Source organism: Echinops telfairi, unplaced genomic scaffold, assembly GCF_000313985.2.
Source record: "Echinops telfairi isolate 266 unplaced genomic scaffold, ASM31398v2 ScPeMD7_655;HRSCAF=1070, whole genome shotgun sequence".
NCBI lineage: Eukaryota > Metazoa > Chordata > Mammalia > Afrosoricida > Tenrecidae > Echinops > Echinops telfairi.
Genome location: NW_022104553.1, coordinates 16,243,418 through 16,263,627, shown reverse-complemented (window position 1 = coordinate 16,263,627; position 20,210 = coordinate 16,243,418). Strand labels below are relative to the sequence as shown.

Below are 20,210 nucleotides of genomic sequence, written 5' to 3'. Positions count from 1 at the left end.
TCAATCCTGACCAGGCCTCTCACACCCTCCTTGCCACTAATTTTGGATCACTTGTTCCCTTGTCCCTGGGTTAGTCAATACCACCTCCTTCTCCTCCCCTTCCCCTCTCCCATGTCCCCAAGAACCATCGGTCCCATTGTTTTCTCCTCCAGACTGTTCATCCGGCCTGTCTTATCTAGATAGACCTGCAGAGATAATAGTATGCACAAAAGAAGACATAGCAAATCCAAGCGACAAAAGAAAATGACAACAACAAAAAACTAATGACGAAAAAATAAATAAATAGATTAAAAAAAGAAAAACCTGTAAATAGTTCAAGGTCTGTTTTTTTACCTCTAGGCGGGTCCTCCAGTCAAGTATGATGGGGTGCCACGCCCTGGCCCCAAAGGCTGTCCTTGACACTCCCTCAGGACCTCCCTGCTCTGCTCCCCAAGCTGCTCTGCAGCATGCCCTAAGTGTTTTGCCTCGGTATGGCGGGGTAATACCAGGCCAATTCCAACACTGTCTCCAGTGATGTCCCCCGTAGGGCCAGGGGTCAGCGAAGGATGTCTGTCTCATAGTGGGGCCGGCCATATGGTGCTCTCTGTGCACTGGCTGCTCTGAGCGGGGATATCATCCTCAAGGGTTGGTGGTCCAGGACGTGCTCCACTCTCTCTTCCTCCCCCCTTCATTTGCTCCTGTGTGCTCTGATCAGACATGACCCTCTCCCCGAGCTGCAGCTTCAGTGCTGTCCTCTAAGGTAAATTCTTCTGGGGGAAGGGGTGCATCCACATAGTTGGGATTGGGGGCAGGCCCTCAGACCCCTCCGCTGGCTCCCCCTATGTAAAGATTTTTCATGAGTACAATGAAGTGTTCAGGAATTCTCATTCTATTTTCTCTCATCTCATTCTCCTTCGATGTGATTCATAGTGTGTTATGATCTACACTGCTCAATGCCTTCACATAGTCAATAAAAAAAATAAACATGTTTCTGGATTCTCTGCTTTTAGTCAAGATCCATAGGACATCAGCAGCGATATCCCTCATGCCACGTTCTCATCTAAATCCAGCTTGAATTTCTGGCAACTCCCTATAGTTATAAAATCAGGAAACTTCTACAACCGTTTTTGAATTATCTTCAGTACATTTTACTTCAGTGTGCTGTGGATGCTGTTTTTAGATAATTTCCATATTGCGTTGGGGCACCTTTCTTCGGCATGGGCACAAACATGGATCTCTTGTAGTCAGGTGACCAGGTGGCTGCCTTCCAGATTTCATGGCGGGGACCAGTGCTTGCTTCCACTGCTGCATACAGTTGTTGACATTGGTGTTCAGTACATTCCTGGAGCCTTGTTTTTGGCTAATGCCCTCAGTGCAGCTTGGGCTTCTTCCATCAATACCATTGATTCTTTTTGTTTGTTTGTTTTGTTTTTTTAATACCACTGATTCTTGATCATGTACTGTGGGGGACCAGCCTCCCCACCACTGAATAGGTCACAACTGAATAGGTCCCAGGGGTGGTTGTATAATTGAGGGGTAAATTAAAGAGATATCGGACAAGATAAAGCATACAAGTGCTCACCTCTCCGTCATGCCTTCAGGAGCCAGGTCTGCATAGAGAGAGGGAGTAATGTAATCTCAGGAGTGTATATAATCTGGGGCACTCAGGCCACAGTAAGCACATATGTAACAGGAAGAGATTGTACAATAGACATACACACGACAGGAGGGGGACGAGCTAGGGGTGTGCAGCAGTAGGAAGGGGAGGCATTAGGGGCACACATGTCACAGGAAGGCACAAATGTAACAAATGGGTGGGCTCTAGAATCAAGATGGCAGTGGACCCTTGGCCATCTGAGTTGGCTTGACCCAGGGTGTCTTCGGGCTCCTGCAGGGACCGTCCATTGTCCTCATCGGAAAGGAATGGATCCTACATACGGTGGTAACAGACAGCAGGGTCTGGTTGCCTTAGATGGCTGCCTACCTTCAGACAGATAGCTTTCAAGCAGTTGACCTCAAAATGTACAGTCAGTGACCATGTGTTTGCAAGCAGCGCCTTAGATTTGGCATTGTTATGAGGGAACATCGTGGGGAATAACTTTTCCTTAGGAGGATGTGAGTGGGACGCATCTCTAAACCACGAACGTGAAGGTTCCCTCCACGGAAGCCTTGGCCTCCCAGACTCCTTAACGGATGAATGTGGAGAGTTTGTCCGCATACCCTCTCTTTCTGGTTCTGCTTCCCACAATATCCTACTTCTTGGGATGGTTGAACATCACCAATTGCTTTTGGTAGAGTGCCTGTGTGCTCCACCTTTTGACGTCTGCTACATCATTCAATATTTTACTCACACAACTCCTGCAATATTGTAACTTGAGACTTTGGATTTGTTTTTAATTCCTCCCGTTTGAGATACGCTCCACATGTTCTCCTGTTTGGGCTGTTCAGCTCGTTTCTTTCACCATCTCCTCCATTCTCCTGAGCTCCTCTGTGTCCAGGACCTTCGGGCCGGGATCTCTGTGGAAGCAGACCACCAGGCTGTCTTCCACATTGCTGCCGGGTGTGCCCGGCCTCTGACATTTCGGTTAGTAGTCAGGCACAAATGTGTTGCTTCACCTGGGGATTTATTTGAGTCCTTGATCCTCTCCAAATATTAAAAAGAGAAAGTTCTGAGCTCTCTATTCGACAGTACCTTGAGTTATATTTACACTGCCTTACCAAATGCCTTGAGGTCAGCAGTTTACTTAATAAGTAAATTCCTGCTTGACCTATTAAGGTTTTGTTTTAGGAATTTCAGGTTGACTGAACATTGTCTGTCATTTAAGAGAATTCCCAACGTTGTGTACTTTTTGCACTCAATCGCAAACGTTTTGGAAGGTTTCTTGACATTAGTGCATAATAAAAGGAGCCTTAGTGGTTCAACAGTTAAGCGCCCAGTAGTTTGAACTTACCCAGCACTTCCACAAGAAAAACACCTGTCAATCTGCTCCGGTAGACATTATTGCCGTGAAAACTCGATGGGGTTCCTCTTTGTTAAATGGGGCAACCATCAGTTGGCATTAACTATGGCCGGCAGAAACAACAATACATCATAAAGAAAATGTTTGCCTTTCTTAATATCTTTCAGACTGGAAGCTTCTGCAGGAGACCAAGGAGTCACCTGCAAAGGAGGACTTTTGTGGAGAGCAGTTATCCCAGGCATTGATCATCGAGAGACTTCCCAACTGTAGCTTAGAGCGCTCCATAGTAAGGGGAAACTGGAATTCCAGTGCTCTGGTTGTGAGACAGCCGGTAAGTTGGGGAATAAACCTTAGGCCAGAGAACATCTTCATAAAGAAACGTTTTCTTGAGCAAAGAGTCTCACTCACAACTGCAAGAAGTACAGGAGACATGCACAGTGCACTAGGACAGATGATGCCCTCGGTGAAAGAGTCCATAATGTTAATGCACAGGGGGGAAACATAACACAACCACTAAAAAGAATCACAGGTCAGTCTGTGCTGGTCACAAAGCCCTGTAATGTAATTAATGTGAGAAATTTGAGCAAAACCTCAACCCTTCTTCTTGATCAGATTTTACCTGAGAGAAAAGCACTGATGGGGTGGTGAGTGCCTATTGAATCTTAGAAAGCCTCCAGTCATCATTCTAACCCACCCAAACGAAACCCAGTCATTTTGTCGATTCCAACTCATGGTGACTCTGTAGGACAGGGCAGAACTTTCCCGGTGGGGTTGTGACTCTAACGCTTTACCTAAGTAGAAAGCCTCTTCTTTCTCCTCTGGAGTGGCTGGTGGTTTCATACTGCTCACCTTGAAGTTTACAGCCTGACGTGTAATCCACTGTCCCACTAGGGCTTCTCCAGTTAGCATTACAAATCCATCTTGTGTGTAATTTAATTCTCCCCAGAATTTTATTCTTCATAGCAGAAGTGATTTCTTCTGTTTCTCTCTCTTCAACCCCATCCCGCATAAAACTTAACTCGGCCCAGTCATGTTGCCACTAGGATTACTTAGGAACCTACGTTTCAAGGTTTGTTTGTTTTAAGTATATTCTCCTATTTTCGGTGAAATTTATATAGCGAATCTCACTCCCTTTGACAACCTCTGGAAATTATGAATGTCCCATTGATTGCCTTCTTTACATTGTGCCAGCATTCTCTTCATTTCTCCTCTAGTTGTTTCTTACCTGTCCTCTTAACTTTCTTATCTGTGCTTTCAAATAAATATTGTCCATTTGGTCTTATACCATTTTCAAAAAGGACTAATATTCAAGCCTAGCAATCTACTTTTTAAGCTAAACTGCTACTTAGTTTGAAGAGTGCTTCAGTGTAAGGCTTGAGGAGTATCTCAGAACAGTAGTCTTGGGCACTCCTCTAGCCTCAATGGACCAGTAATTCTGGATTATTGAAGAGTATGAGGTTTGTCCTATCATTCTCTCTCTCTGTCAGGATTTAGCTGCCATATTCTTAATCAATGTTCATGCTACTGGAATGTTCATCTAACTCTTTCACCGAGAAGTTAATCCTGCAGTCTGTGTCTTTTCTCTGATTCTTTTTTGCTGCAGATGACTAGAGACCAATAGTGGTATCTTAGATGGCTGCTCATAAACTTTTAAGATGCCAGAAACTACTCATCACGCTGGGATGATTGGTCGATTGTCCCATAAGCTTAGTCACAGCCTGTGGACATAGCCTGTTCCTATAGAGCAATTTGGGTTCATGAGCAAGGTGTGATCAAAATTGTGTCTGCTCTCTTTCAGGGCCTGGTGACTATCAAAAATGTGACTGTAGACTTCTCCCAGCAGAAGGATTTCTGTAGGAATGCGATGTGGGAGAACCATGGTAACCTAGGGTCAATAGGTAAGGACCTGACGACTCCCAAATCTAAATGTTCATTCAGGGACCCCCATTTTCCTATTTAATTATTGGGGGGGGGGTGGATGAAAAAATTGAGGATCTATCTTCTGAAGTACGAGGCTTAATTTGTACTCCCAATTTCCAAGGAAAGAGTTTAACATTTGTAGTGCCGAAAGTTAGTTACTCTGTTATAGAGTTCCAGATAATTAACACATCAGCTGCTAAGACTCTGGTTAGATGGTCACATCTACCCAGTGCTGCCTCAGCACAAATGCCTGGAAATCTATTTCTGAAAAATTAGCTATTGAAAATCCAATGGAGCACATTTCTATTCTATATACCCTTGCGTTGCTATGAGTAAGAGTTAGTGCCACAGCAATCAATACTGGTTAATTTTGTTATTCTTGAAGCGTCATCATTCATGTCTTTCAGCTATCCCTTACTCTTCTCTCTGCTTATCTGTGATACCACTTTCCTTCTAAAATCCAGGAACTAGTTATCAATTTAGAATGCTAATAATATGATCACATACCATCTCTTTTCATCTACACAGGACATAATGTGTGTAAGCCACATTTCGTCTCCTTATTGGATCAAGGAACAGAGCCCTGGATGGTGAAGAGAGAGCTGACAAGAGGCCTGTTCTCAGGTGAGTGCTGGAGAATGTGATATGAAAAGCCATGAGAATAGAGTGAAGCTTTTTTCAGAGGCTAAATTCTCACTAATGTATAGAGTAGACAACTTTTACCAACTCCCCTAGATGTGGTTAGAAGTTTGAAGTCTAGTCTGGGATTCTAAAGCATCTTTTTTTCCTCCTTTGCTTTTGCTCTTAGTGGTAAGTCACATAAATTTGTGTATGAATCCTCCCATTGGGTCATCTTACATACATTGTAGTTAAGTCTAATTGTAATCACTGCCTTCTGTATGTCGTATAATAAGCATTTTCATTCACCAACCTTCCTTTTAAGTGATTTCTTCATTATAGCACATAAAAAAACAAAGTATTAATTTCCTTGTTATCTTTCAGGCCAGCATTCTGTAGGTGAGACCCGGAAATTCTTTTCGAGGCAATACACATATGATGAAATAGTAGCAGACAGAATTTCAAACCGTAACCTTGGATGTTCCATTTTCAGAGGACAGTGGAATACTGGTAGCTTATTTCAGGAGGCACAGTTCCAGCAAGAGCTGATTACATACAACAAAACCCTTTCTAAAGATGGAGACCAGACACATACAAAATCTGGAGGATGGTCCCATCTGGATGGTTCAGAAGATAGGGCACATAATCTTGATTCACTTAAGAAAGAGCTCTCAAAAAACTCAGTGGTAGTTAAGCACCCAGGAATCTATGCAGGGAAAAAACTTTTCAAATGTAATGAATGCAAGAAAACTTTCACGCAGAGTTCATCCCTTACAGTTCATCAGAGAATTCATACTGGAGAGAAACCCTATAAGTGTAACCAATGTGGGAAAGCCTTCAGTGACGGCTCATCCTTTGCACGACATCAGAGGTGTCACACTGGCAATAAGCCCTATGAATGTATCGAATGTGGGAAAGCCTTCATACAGAACACATCCCTTATCCGACACTGGAGGTATTACCATACTGGGGAGAAACCTTTTGATTGCATTGACTGTGGCAAAGCCTTCAGTGATCACATAGGACTTAGTCAGCATAGAAGGATTCATACTGGAGAAAAACCTTATAAGTGTGATGTGTGTGACAAATCCTTTAGGTATGGCTCATCCCTTACTGTGCATCAAAGGATCCATACTGGAGAAAAACCCTATGAATGTGACGTTTGTAGGAAAGCCTTCAGCCACCATGCATCCCTCACACAACATCAAAGAGTGCATTCTGGAGAAAAGCCTTTTCAGTGTAAAGAATGTGGGAAAGCGTTTCGGCAGAATATACACCTTGCTAGTCATTTGAGGATTCACACTGGAGAGAAGCCTTTTGAATGCGGAGAATGTGGGAAATCCTTCAGCATCAGCTCACAGCTTGCTACTCACCAGCGAATTCATACCGGAGAGAAACCCTATGGGTGTAAGGTGTGCAGTAAAGCCTTCACCCAGAAGGCTCACCTTGCCCAGCATCAGAAAGTCCACACAGGAGAGAAACCCTATGAGTGTAAGGAATGCGGCAAAGCCTTCAGCCAGACCACACACCTTATTCAACACCAGCGGGTTCATACCGGAGAGAAGCCCTATAAGTGTACTGAATGTGGGAAGGCCTTTGGTGACAATTCGTCCTGTACTCAACATCAGCGACTTCACACTGGCCAGAGACCTTATGAATGCATTGAGTGTGGGAAGGCATTCAAGACAAAGTCGTCCCTGATTTGTCATCAAAGAAGTCACACTGGAGAGAAACCTTATGAATGCAGTGTGTGTGGCAAAGCCTTTAGCCATCGTCAATCCCTTAGTGTTCACCAGAGAATTCATTCGGGAAAGAAACCATATGAATGTAAAGAATGCAGAAAAACCTTTATCCAAATTGGACACCTGAATCAGCACAAAAGGGTTCATACTGGAGAGAGGTCCTATAACTATAAGCGAAGTAAGAAAGTCTTTAGGCAGACTTCACCCTTTGCTCGTCACCAGAGAATTCTTTCTGGAGAGTCATCCACACGCCCTCCCTCTTCAAATCCCGTGGATCTGTTTCCCAAATTTCTCTGGAACCCATCCTCTCTGTCATCACCTTAATCTCAAGACATCACCACTGCACCTCGATTACGTCAATAGTTTAAAAACTGATGTCTCTCCACTTTTGTTTTTGTCTCTTAGAAACTTATTCTTCACTTTACAACCAGAGTGGTTTTTAGGGTAATTCTTTGACTCGTGTAAAATTTGCACTGAGCTTGTTGGTTAATGCATTCCATCTGCTTAGCAAAGTGTCTGGGCCATGCTAGCTGTTCAACAATGTTAGTGCTTTTAGCAACATCATTTTAGGACACAGTAGAATGAACATAGACTGCTCTGAATATCGATGCCTAAAACAAGGCTAGGAGAACTCAGACTATGGAACCAGGAGTTCTTGAGATGAATTAGTGAGGTTTAGCCTCTGTGGTTTTGAAACTTGGTTCTACAATGTTCATTTAGCACTGTGGCTTTCTAAACATAAGGTGCTGTGACCTGTTAGCTGATTCAACCTTACTGTATGGCTGACAATAATATGGGTCAGGGGGACTACCTTGAACAAAAGAACGAAAGAAATCAGAAAACTCCAAAATGAATGTGCATAGAGTCAAATGTACTGACATGTTCCCCAATAAAAAATAACAGAACCTTTTCTGTTTAAAGTCACATAGGTTTAAGTTGAACTTTTAAGAATCAATTAAGTCCTTAATTCAAATGTAAACTCATATAGAGCAGAGTTCAGCAAATTAAGACTTATGGCCAAATTTCCATGTGCTGTTTTCGAATGGGAGTCCCTGGGTCGTACAGATACAGTTAATGCACTCAGCTAACTGAAAGTTGAAGGTCCATCCAGAGGCACGTAGGGAGAAAGGCCTGATAACACACCTATAAAAATCAACCACTGAACACCCTGAGAAGCACAGTTCTATTTTGGCACACACGGTCACCATGAGTCAAACTTGATCTGATGACAAATGGTAGTTGGTGTTTGTATGATCCATAAACTAAGAATAGTTTTCTTAATATTCTTAAGTGTTTGATAAAAGTGGAAAAATAGTATCTAGGACAACATGGAAAGTCTGTAATGTTTCAGTGTCCTAAATAAAATTATTTCCTGGAACATGCACATTCATTTGTTCACACATTGAGCGTGGCTGCTTTCAGAAGGTTACAACAGCAGAGTTGGTAGCTGTGACAGACACTCTCAAAGCCTCATTCACCTATTCATTATCTGTCCTTTTACAGAAAAATTTTGCAGACCACTGTTGTAGAGCAGAGAAAAATATTCAAGAAGTTCTAATTATTTTTATGAAGGAACAGCAACTACGATATCTAAAACAAGAAAGCACAAAGTCAAGCAATTTATCGATGAATGCAGGTGAATGCGAATTATTAAGCTATAGTGGAAAATATAAAAGATAGGCCAGCCCCTCCCATCCTTGGTTGTGTTTTCTGCTGTTTCAGTAACCTGCGGTCAGCCATAATCTGAAAACAGGGGTATTTCAGTTGTGTGCTGTTCTGAGTAGTGTGCTGACATCTCGCACCATCTTAAGAGCTCCACACCAGAGCTGGCTGGCTTCTCCTCTGGATACAAGCCTGGAAAATATGGTTGGATGGGCAGTTGTGCTGCACCTTGCCAGCATCTGATGGGTTAATGCTGCTCGCCTGGTGTGCCCTGAGTACGCATGTATATATAGGGGGGAAAAATAGTCTATGTAGGGTTTGCTACTGTCTAGTCTCAAGCATCCACTGGCAGTTTTGAAATGTGTCTCCTGAGGATAAAGAAGAACTGTATGTAAATGAAAAGTAGGACATTTTTCTAGATGAAAATTGACTTTTCTGGATGATTTGGCACTGTTAAAATGTTTGTAAATTGTATTTTCAAACAGCCTCGGTAGGGTAGATTTACCGCAACCATTTTACTTGAAACAGTATGAGGAGAAGTAATTAAACAAGAATAATGAAATTTTTGAAATACATTCTTTGCACGTGAGATTTTACTATATAATGAAACTAGTCTCGTGATATTGAGGAAATTATATTTTGAGAATTGGTCATTCTTCTTGCCATTGCAGAGCAATATAGAGCAATTTCATTTAACAACTGTATGAAATAATTAAATGTTAGAGGCAAACAGAAAAGAGGAAAGCTTTAGTGAGCAGAGCATGGATTCCTAAAACTCCATAAAGGAAGAGAACAAGTTGGCCTGTGTAAAGATTATCTGTAAAATCTGGGAAGTTAACATCACTGAGAAGGAAAGTGTAAATTAAAGCCTTTCCTTCATTAGAAGTCTAAGTCATACTTACCTGGCAGGGGAGGTACCATGATCACGAAGGTGGTTTTCCCAGGGTGAGGCTTATCCAGTGCACTCTGATGTGCTGACCCCGGCGATTTCCCCAAATGTGGGAAACTCGACTGCGTCATTTGTGGTAGTGGGGGACTGCGTTCTCGCTCTCCCCTAGGGAAAAAAAAGTGTAAATCTAAAATCTTGATAATATCCAGGACTATTATCATATGGGGAAATGCATTTATTCAGCAGCAGTGTAAATTTGCCTCCTATCTTTTGGGGTTAACACTATGGTATCGTATTATCAATATGGGTTTCTTTTGAAACCTTAAATCTGAATGTAGGAATTTTGTCTCATTGGAATAAATTGATATCAATAATACTTATTTCAGAATTGTTTTAATAGCAATGTATGGGATTTTTCCCAAGTTGTCTCCCCAAGTATATGCCAAACCTAAGATGCTGCTTGCTACACATGGCAAACCACCGTACACTTGGAGGTCAAAGAAAGCAGGTCAGAGGTTATACTCCCTAAGGGTTATCAGCCATCTAGAGCAATCAGACTATCAGTCTGTCCCACCCTAAGTAGGGCCCACTCCCTTCTGATAAGGATAGTAGTAGATTGTTTCCCCTAAGGAGAGCCCAGGGAGGTCAAGCCCACTCAAGGGTGACCAAGGTTAGGCTGCCATATTGAGTCTAGGGTCCATCTTGTCACATGTGTACCCCTAACCCCTCCCCTTCCTGTTGCATGTACACCCCTAGCTCATCCCCTTCCTGTTACACGTATGCCTATTGTACAGTCCCTTCCTGATATTCATATGGTTACCTGTAATCACACCCCCAAAGATATATAAGCCTTGGTTAAAAATAAACTCTCCTGTCCTCTTTCCCTGCGCTGTGTGCGGACCTGGCTGGTGAGATCATGGTTGTTCAGGAGGTGAGCATGCTACCCTGAAATGTGTCTGACTATTTTACCGTCTCTTACTCTCTATGACTTTGCTATAATCTTTATATATCTCAACAGTTCAATTGCACCTATCAGACCCGTGATGTAGTTGTGAGGGGCTGGTTTCCCCCACAGCAATGCCTATTTCAAAATTGTTTTAGCAGCAACAAAGAGGATTTAGTGTCCAGTCAAACAGCTTGATCAAATGGTGCTTATTCAATAGTGTACCGTAAAAAGGGATACATTGCCTAATTCCATGGGAGCTGTCCATAAAGTACAGTAAAGAGGAGACATTGCTCAATTCCATGGAGAGGCGTGCACAATATATTGAATGAAACGTACTTAATCTGGTACTCATAAAGCAAAGTTAGTATTGAGTATACACGTATTATGCATGTAGAAATGTTTTTGTCAGTAGGTACACATAGCTCTTTCTGAGCACTTTCATCCAATATTGCTGTACTGTTGCCAGTCGTATTTAGGTCAGTTGACCCAATCAGATTTGTCATTCCTTGTCATTTGACAGGAGTACAGGAGCAAGGCCAGTATTGGGCTCTGTGAACCGGTATGTCCATAAAGGATGGTTTCTTTCCATCGGGACCCACTTGTTTGGCTGGGATCCTTCTTGTGCTAGCTTTAATATGTCACTCCAGGACAGAAGGCCCGGCACCCCTTGTCTTACTGCACTTCACTTCGCTGTGCTTCACAGTAGTCCTTCCCACCCTCACCCCCACACCCTACTGTTTTTTCAAATGGAATGCTTGTGGCAACTCGGCGTGGAGCAGAACTCCTGTGCTGCCCTTTTTTCCCAACAGCGTGTGCTTAGTTCGTGCCTTTGCACCAGATTTTTGTCATTCTCAAAATACTTCGTGCTTTTCATAATGCCGTTAGGGGCTGCCGATTTCATTCCAACCCATGAAGACTCAGAATGTAGTGTTATCTCACACTTAATAGACTGCAGTATAGTATAAACATAACTTTTTTTTTTTTTAAGGTTTTGGTATATTTTCTTTTCTTTTTTTTTTTCTTTTTTAACATTTTATTAGGGGCTCATACAACTGTTATCCCAATCCATACACACATCAATTGTGTATAGCGCATTTGTACATAGTTTCTCAAAACATTTTCTCTCCATTTAAACCCCCGACATTAGGTCCTCATTTTTCCCCTCCCTCCCCGCTCACCCCTCCCGCATGAGCCCTTGATAGTTTATAAATGTGTATTATGTCATATCTTGCCCAGTCCGACGTCTCCCTTCATCCACTTTTCGGTTGTCTGCCCCCCAGGGAGGAGGTCACACACAGTTCCATGTAATCGGTTCCCTCTTTCCTACCCATTCTCCCTTTACCCTCCCTGTTTTGCCACTCACACCACTGGTCCTATAGGGCTCATCCGTCCTGGATTAAACATAACATTTTAGATGCAAGGGGAACCAAGCAATTTGTGCGACTCACTTTATTGGGATCTGAAATCAGAGTATTAATATCTCTGAGGTATGCCCATAGTTGGCATTGAGCTAGTGTCCGACCGCTAAGGTACTGTACACTTCTACCTTTCCCTGTGACCCATTTGAATTGTCCTTGTTTTCTTATATTCCACTCTTCCCTAGGTCTTGAGTTACCCAACATTCTTCCAATGCTTAACTTCTAATTTGACGTTGAGTCAGGTTCTTGTATTCTCAAGCTAGTAAATCTACCTAATACAGAAATTTTACCAGAAAATGGTTATTTGACCACAGAGAAGCCAAGTACTAAGGATTGCTATTTAAGTGACATACAAGTAGATCCCAAAGTAGGCAAACTCCTACTCGTGTTTTGTACTAGGGAAGCTATGTCTTTTATAGCAGAATCAAATTCTTTGTGCATGTGATAGCTTTCTCAACACACACACACACACACACACACAATGGAAAGGCAATGAGGAATGCTAGCTTCAAAAGTGTATTTGCTTCTTGCTAATGAAACACGATGATTTAATTGTTAAAAATCAAACAAAAAACTCAAACCAAACTCACTGCTATGATGTAATTTCCTTCTCACAGCAACCTTGTAGAACTGAGTAGAAACTGCCCCCTTTAAGTAACAGTGTGTGGCTGTGAAATTTTGTTTCCTGTTTGGGTAAAATGCTGCTGAAACTTGTGATGTTGAATACAGCTTAAAAGGACAGTGTTAGGGAAAAAACTCAAGTGTACAAGTTTTTCATTTCAAAAAAGGTGAAATGTTGATTGATGACAAACCTTGTTCTGGACGTCTGTCAACTTCCCAAATGGATGAAAATGTTGACTGTAGTGCATTTAGGGTTTGTTTCACTAGGTCAGACTATTAATCAAGCTTTCTATTTAGAGGTGCTGAAAAGATTGCATAACAGTGTGCAATTAAAAGTCATGAAACACATGCAATGACACCAAATTCAGGAAGCTCACAGACCAGTGGGTGGGAAGTCTGTGGATCCAGTGGCATTGTAAGCATCTCAGCGCTGGCAGGGGTCTCCACATGGCTCATCCAGTTCCCAGGACTGGCTGCATCAGGGTAGTTTTATGTGGTTTCATCAGAAATGTCTCACAGGGAGTGAACACATGTCCTGCCTCCAATGAACTATTTATCTCCTTAGTGCATCCAATGAGGTCATCAAGCTGTGACCTGATTGACAGGCCAAACTCCACCCCTTCACTCCTAAGTCTCAAATTAACAATAGCTTATGTAACTACCCCAGATACTAGTCCACAAGTCCCTCTTCAGACTGAAGAAACCACATGCAATGATACAGAATGCAGGGACATCACTGGCTGTTGGGTGCAAAGTCCCGTGGATCCAATGGTGGTGGCTCTGGCAGCTCTCTTAGTGACTCCATAGCTGGAAGGTGAAGGCCAAGGGAGAGAGGACATTCCAGGATCCTCATTAGAAGACCACGCCCACCAGGAGGTGCCATCAGAAGGTACCTGTAACCTGATTGACAGGCTAGACTCCACCCCTGCACTATAGTTACCAAGTTGACATGAAGTTATATAACTGCCACAACAAAGTAAATCAGAGCAAAACATCAGTCGAAAAGAAAGCAGAAAATATGAAAAAGAAAAATTTTAAATAGGTCAAAAGTGAGGTCAAATGATAAGGTGTTGCATTTTAACCTTACTCCGTCTGCAGTAATCATTCCCTTGCCAATGCACTCTGCATGATGGCAAGGCTATTCACATCTCTGTTCTGTGGTCAGAGGGGAGTCACTGGTGGCTCAACCTATGTGTAGACCCTGCAAATGGATGTTCGGATTCCACCATCATCCATACCCTTCTGCAAACCAGGTGTTCACACTTTAGGCTCGGATACAATTCCCTCCTTCGAATTTGGATTTTATTAGTTCAGCTTTTGGATCACACAGGCTGGGATGCTTCTTCCATGTGGACTTAGTTGACACCACACTTAGAGGGCTGCTTGTTTGAAAACAAGCCTTTAAGACCGCAGGCACTATTCTGAGAGCCAGGAACCACCTACTTTCTCTGCCACACTTTGCTATGTCTCTTCGTGAAGGCAAAATCAAGTAAGGCCATGCTGTAATTGTTCTTGGATTGGCGCTAGAATTAAGTGTATACCCAATATGTGATGGCATTTTCAACTGGGTGTGGTTGACAGTAGGTTCAGCATGACTACAAACCCGATGTGGTTGTTTTCCCAGGTCCTGGGTATGTAGTAGTTAATGCTAGGATGGGCTGCTCACCAAAAAATATGAGGTTACTTTTCTTTTGTCTGGAATTGACTGGTGCGTGGCTGCCCGAACACAAGCTCCATTCAATTGTTAGACTAACTGTCTTCAGTGCGCTGTGAACAGAAGTGATACATGTCCCTGGGAGTCAGTTTTTCAGAAGAGGGTGCACTGTCCAGCTTCCAGGAGAACCATTGTGGTCATATGGGGTGGGGAAAATGCAAATGGAGGAGCTTAGATTCATAGAGCAATATGTCTGCAAGCACCAGGAGCTTCAGCAATTATGTGAATGAGAAATAAACATACACTGCGGGAATGTTGAAAATAATAACGCTTGGGTTTTAATGGTAGTGACTTCTAATCCTACTCAGTGTGGGCTTTTTCACTGTCGCTAGAATTCCTAAATCGCAAAGACCTAGAGTGAAACCTGTGGTAGTGTGTTATCTGTGGTGGAACAAAGTGCTCCAAAATGTGGTGACGTCAAACATTCTCTGACTGTTTCTTCAGGTAAGGAATCCGGGTATCATTTAGCTTGAGACCTCTGGCTTAAGGTCTTTCATAAGGTTGCAATTAAGGTGTTGATGTCATGTGAAGGTTTAGTTGTGGAAGAATTAGCTTCCAAGCCCTCAAATACAAATGTTGATAGACCTCACATTCTCTGACTTGTGACTGGACCCATCAGTTCTTTTCCATGTGGGACTTGCTCAGAATTGTCTTCCCTGAAAGAGGGAGTGAGAAAGAGTGTGCCCAAGATAGAAACGGCATTCTTTTAGCAGTGTAACATCAGAAGTGTCATTTCATTGTCTTTGAAGCCGCCCATCATAGTTAAGGAGCTCTAGCAATGCTGTGATTAAACACTCAGCTGTTAGCCCAAAAGGTAGCGGCTTGAACTCCCCAGCCGCTCCCCAGGAGGAGACAATGGGCATCTGCCTTCACAAAGATTACAGGCATGGGGCACGTCTACTTTGTCCTAGGGTTGCTATGAGTCAAATTTGAAGGGCGTCTCTAAGTCACAGTTTGTGTCATCAGTCTCTAGCAGACTAGTAAGTCAGGTCTTTTAGGATTTTTACATTTTTTTCTTACATTTTTCTCTCCTTCCCTGTCTAGCACATTCTCCTGTGATCCTGATCAGAGTGGTCGGCACTGGTAGCTGGACACCATCTAGTTCTGGTCTTAGGGTAGTGGAGGCTCACATGAGTGTGGTCCATTAGTCCTTTGGGAATTCAAGAATTTTGTCATCTAACTAGCAGTAGGTTCTGATGAGGCTCCGTAGTTAGGTTTCTTAAGTGTGGTTCCACTCAATCTGTTTCCGGTCGCCATCAGATCATCTCATGACGCCCCGAGTAAGTCAGTAGAATTGTGCTTCATAGAGTGTTCAGTGGCGGCCTTTTTGGAAGTAGATTGCCTTCCTCCAAGGTGCCAAGAAGACCTTTCCCGGGAGCTGCCAAGCATTCTATAGTCTTATGACGGAATCTCAGGCTCATTGTGGATCTGAGCCCCTGACCTGTGATCTCACATGTGCTTCTGAGCATTCATTGCCCTGCCCGGATGTGAGTCAGGAACACTATAGAGGACTGGAGCTGTCAATCACCCTCCCTCCGGTCAGATACTAAAACCCAGATCAAACCAATTGCCATCAGGTTGATTCTAATTCACAGTGACCCTAAAAGGGCACAGTAGTGTGGGGTACTATCCCCACAATTGAACAGGTCCAAGGGGCAGTTGTGTAATCGAGGGGTAAAATTAAAGAGATATCAGACAATATAAGGCATGCAATTGCTCACCTCCTGGACAGCCATGATCTCAGCAGCCAGGTCGCGCAGAGAGAGAATATATTTCCAATCATGGCTTATATACATCGTAACGGGAAGGGGTTGTACCGTAGGTATACATGCAATAGGAGGGGGACGAGATAGGGGTGTATACACAATAGGAAGGGGAGGCACTGGGGGCATACATGTGACAAGGACCCTAGAGTCAAGGTGGCAGCCTAAGCTTGGTCCTTGAGTTGGCTTGACCTGGTCTTTGGGCTCTCCTTCAGGGGAGTAATCCACTATCCAATCCATTATCCTTATCAGCAGGGGGTAGACCCCACGTAGGGTGGGACTGACTATAGAGTCTGATTTCTCTAGATGGCTCAGGGAGATAAACCTTATGCAGCTGGCCTCCAAGTGTATAGACAATGAATATGGGGAGGGGGGAACCTGGGGAAAAACCTCACTGTATCCCACACAGTAGAACCTCTCCATAATGTTTCTGAGACTAAATCTTCCCAGGAGCAGGCACTGAGCAGTTGGTGCATTTGAAATGCCGACCTTGAAATTAGCAGCCCAGCAGCTCAGTGCCTAAGCCACTGCATCACCAGGCCCCCACCAGTCAAGAGGTAGTTCTCGGCTGTGATGAGTCATTTCCTCTGGAGGACAGGCTTTTGGTCTGGTGACTGCCCTGGATAGATTCAGAATAGTTACTTTCCACCTTCTTCTAGAAATAGATGTTTTCCTCAGATTTTCATGAAAACCGAGTGGAGTTCTTAAATATAAATTCCAGGGAGGGGTCTCAGAAGCTTTCGTGAGGTCCCAATTTAAGCTTCTGGAAATTCGTCCGATTTAGCATTAAGTCTTTCTACCACACAGGTAGTGGTGCCACTGGCTTTTACTTCAGGTAAATTGACGCAGCTGTGATATCTCTGTATTTGTCTTTTTTTCCCCAGGTCTCATGGGCAGTTCGTTCTGTGACCTCAGTTCTGTGATGAATCTTTGAAGCCATTGATTTCCAATTTGTTCAGGATTTTTCTTGTGGGGATGGAAGTGGGATTTTCAGATTTTTTTTACATACCAAAGCCTAAACTGGGACTGTCAATATCATTTTTTATACCACTTAGCCAACCACAAAATATTGCAAACAGTGAGCTACTATTTATATACTGTTCCTTCGGGAAAGTATCTTTAGTTAGAAGGTTTGAGTTTCATTATAGAGACCATAAAGTCTGAGGGAATTTGGACCTGAGGCAGCCAAAGTCTGTAGATGACCACGTGGCCTTGACTTGACCATGTGGCCTTGACTTAGTTTTTAGAAGATGTGCATTTAATGATAGTACTGCTTTTATTAGACTAAATGATGTTTTTTGCTGAGCATCTATCACTACGTGCCCAATTCTATTTTAGATACTAGGAATAGAAACTTTCTACTATTGTGAAGATTTACAACCTTGGAAACCTGTAGAGGCAGTTCTATCCTGCCCTTACAGGGTCACCACGAGTTGGACTCAACTCGATGGCTGTGGTAGGAAGGTTTCTTGTGCCACCCTGGTCAATAGGAACATGTGGGATGGATAAAGTCGCAGTTTGAATCGAGGGCAAAGAGATAAATGGCTTGGCAAGCCTCTCCCGTCTCTCTCTCTTGCTCTCTGATGATTGGACCAGCGTGAGGCTGCTTTAGCTAGTTCTCTGCCTTGACTTGTGAGCTACAGTCTCTGTGGGACAGCCAACCCCTGAATCATGTTGCTGGAGCTTGAGGCTCCTTCCAGACCTGCTTTGCTGCTGCTGGTGTGCACATGGCTTGAGCTTGAGGCTGTTGGATCCTGTTGTCTTGCATTGCTGTTTGCTGCCTGTGGCTGGGCTGCCTGCGTTGCTCTAGGGAACACTCAGTTGTCTGCTCTCTTGACCTTGGACCCAGCAACCCTCGTGAGTTGAAGGACTTGTAGTATATTAACTGTTCCATGGAAGTGAGTTGAACTGAGCACTCTGTATTGCTGTGTGGACTAATTAGCTGTTATATTTCTTTGTGCTGTATATATCTCTATCTATCTATAGATATGTAATCATAAGTGTCCTGGTTTTGTTTCTCTAGAGAACCCTGTCTAACACAATGGTAGTGTGTTTTCAGTTTGAGGAGTAGATCCCTGGATAAGATTGCACAAGGTATGTCCATGATGGAAGCCTCTGTCTGGCAAGAAGAAACAAAGTGGATATAGGGTAGGAGATGGAAGACTGTACAGAGATGGAGAACTGACAGGTAGGCATGAAGTAACAGGTAGGATGTCATGGTGGTAGAGGGTAACGTTAGGTAAAGTGGAAAATCAGTCATACTTTCCTTGCTGAAAAGAAGTTGTACATGCAGAAAGTTTATGCACAGGCTCCAGCATGTGAACAACACCGGCACATTCAAGGAGCAGCAAGGCACGAGTGTGGATGAAATGATGGATCGGTGGAAGGTGACTGTCTGGGGTGGTCCCATCCAATCAGTGACACACATCACAAAAACCTAAGCAGACATATGAGCAGGCATAATGATGTTACAAATACACACACACACAGTCGCAAATCCGTGCACAGTGACGTGTTGGGAACCAGGCAGATTCCAGATCCCTTCCCACCTTCTTTCTAGCTCCTAGCTACACTTCTATCCTGCCTCTCCCAAGTCAGAGCCCAATGCTCCACTTCTGCCTTCACGCCCACTGCTGGGGTCAAGCCAGGGATTAGAGGCCATTTCTCAATGGATAAGCATCCTTCATGGCACGGTGGTCCAGTGCTTGACTGCTAACTGAAAGGCTGGTGGCTGGAATCCACCAGCTGCTCTGCAGTTGGCTCCTGTAAGGATCTGGCATCTTGGAAACCCTACAAGACATTTCTACTCTGTCCTGCAGAGTTGCTGGGAGTCAGAATCTATTCAACACAGGTTTGGTTTGCTTGCATGTGTTGTTTTGTTTTTTGTTTTTTTTCTCAATTTGCAGTGGAGTCCTAGTGACACACTGTTAAGAACTCGGTCATGAGCCCAAAGGCCACTGGTTCAAACCCACTGCTCATCAAGAGAGATGTGGTCGCTTGCTTCTAAAAGGATTACACCCTAAAACAAACAAACAGATAAATAAAAATGACATCCTTGATTCTACTCTGCCCTACAGGGTTGAGAGACTGTGTGTCGGAACAGATGTCATTGGTATTGAATTGCTGCTTCTCAATCTGCCGGAACTTCAGGTCCTGGTCAGGAGAAAGGTGCGGCTTTCTGTTCCTATAAAGACTTAACAGTCTTGGAAATCCACAGGGACAGCTCTCCTGTGCCCCAGAGGGTCACTGTTGACTCTGAGAGTGCGTGTATTTGGGGTTTCAGGCAAGGTAGGGTAGTGGGTTACTCCTTGAGCTGCTAACCACAAGGTGAGCAGTTTAAACCCACCACCCAGCCATGGGAGATAGTTGAGGCTCTCTGCTCCTGACCAGATTTTAACATTGGTAAAGCGGGACACTATTGACCAGAGGATGGTGGTGGGGGGTGTTCTTGATTAAAAATTTGGTCTATATGGACCAAATAGACCGTTCCCTAACTTGTCGTGCATTCTTTCCAAAAATCGGAACTTTTTTAAAACGCCAAAAAGCGGGACGTCTGGTCACTGTCTTGCCCCTTCCATCCCTCCGACCTATTTCTCACACTACCAGGAGACCCCGTCTTTACCTTCCCTCCCCACCTCCCTTCCCTCTCCACCGGTGTTTCCCAAAGCGGGGGTTCCCGGAAGATGGGGGCCGGGCTGCAAAAAGCAAATCCTTATAGTTCATCCCAGATTGTGCTGCAACACAAAAGTTTTTTCATTGCCGGGGGAGGGAGGGAGGGGGCCGACGAATTGGATAACAGGCCAAATACACTTGGGAACCTATGTTCTCCACCCTTTGTCGCACCCTATTCCCCGCTCCCCTCTTCCATTTTCCTCCTCCCCGGCCCCCGCCCGCCCCAATCCGCTCCACTACACCCACCCCGCCCCTCAGGCCCTCTGCCGCGGAGGCCGCTGGGAGTTGTAGGCTGGAGGCGCCTGG

At 43.9% G+C, this 20,210-nt stretch overlaps 1 protein-coding gene and 1 non-coding gene across 4 annotated transcripts in view; both read left to right on the top strand.

The window, feature by feature from the left end:
- The window catches only part of LOC105979779 (zinc finger protein 28 homolog), a 27,326-nt gene extending 18,725 nt beyond the window's left edge, over positions 1-8,601 (top strand). Inside the window, exons 3-6 of one of the 3 annotated variants that reach the window (XM_013008018.2) lie at positions 3,107-3,270; positions 4,738-4,837; positions 5,388-5,483; positions 5,862-8,601. In XM_013008018.2, the coding sequence (XP_012863472.2) occupies positions 3,107-3,270; positions 4,738-4,837; positions 5,388-5,483; positions 5,862-7,543 (2,042 nt within the window). In that variant the 3' untranslated portion in view covers positions 7,544-8,601. The remainder of the gene's footprint in view (positions 1-3,106; positions 3,271-4,737; positions 4,838-5,387; positions 5,484-5,861) is intronic. The other 2 variants (XM_045292307.1, XM_045292308.1) reach the window with 2 other exon arrangements.
- A 1,174-nt stretch (positions 8,602-9,775) lies between these two features.
- Positions 9,776-9,938, top strand: LOC115870391. The gene has a single exon (XR_004046670.1). It is a non-coding gene; the product is annotated as a U1 spliceosomal RNA (small nuclear RNA).
- The last annotated feature ends 10,272 nt before the right edge of the window (positions 9,939-20,210 follow it).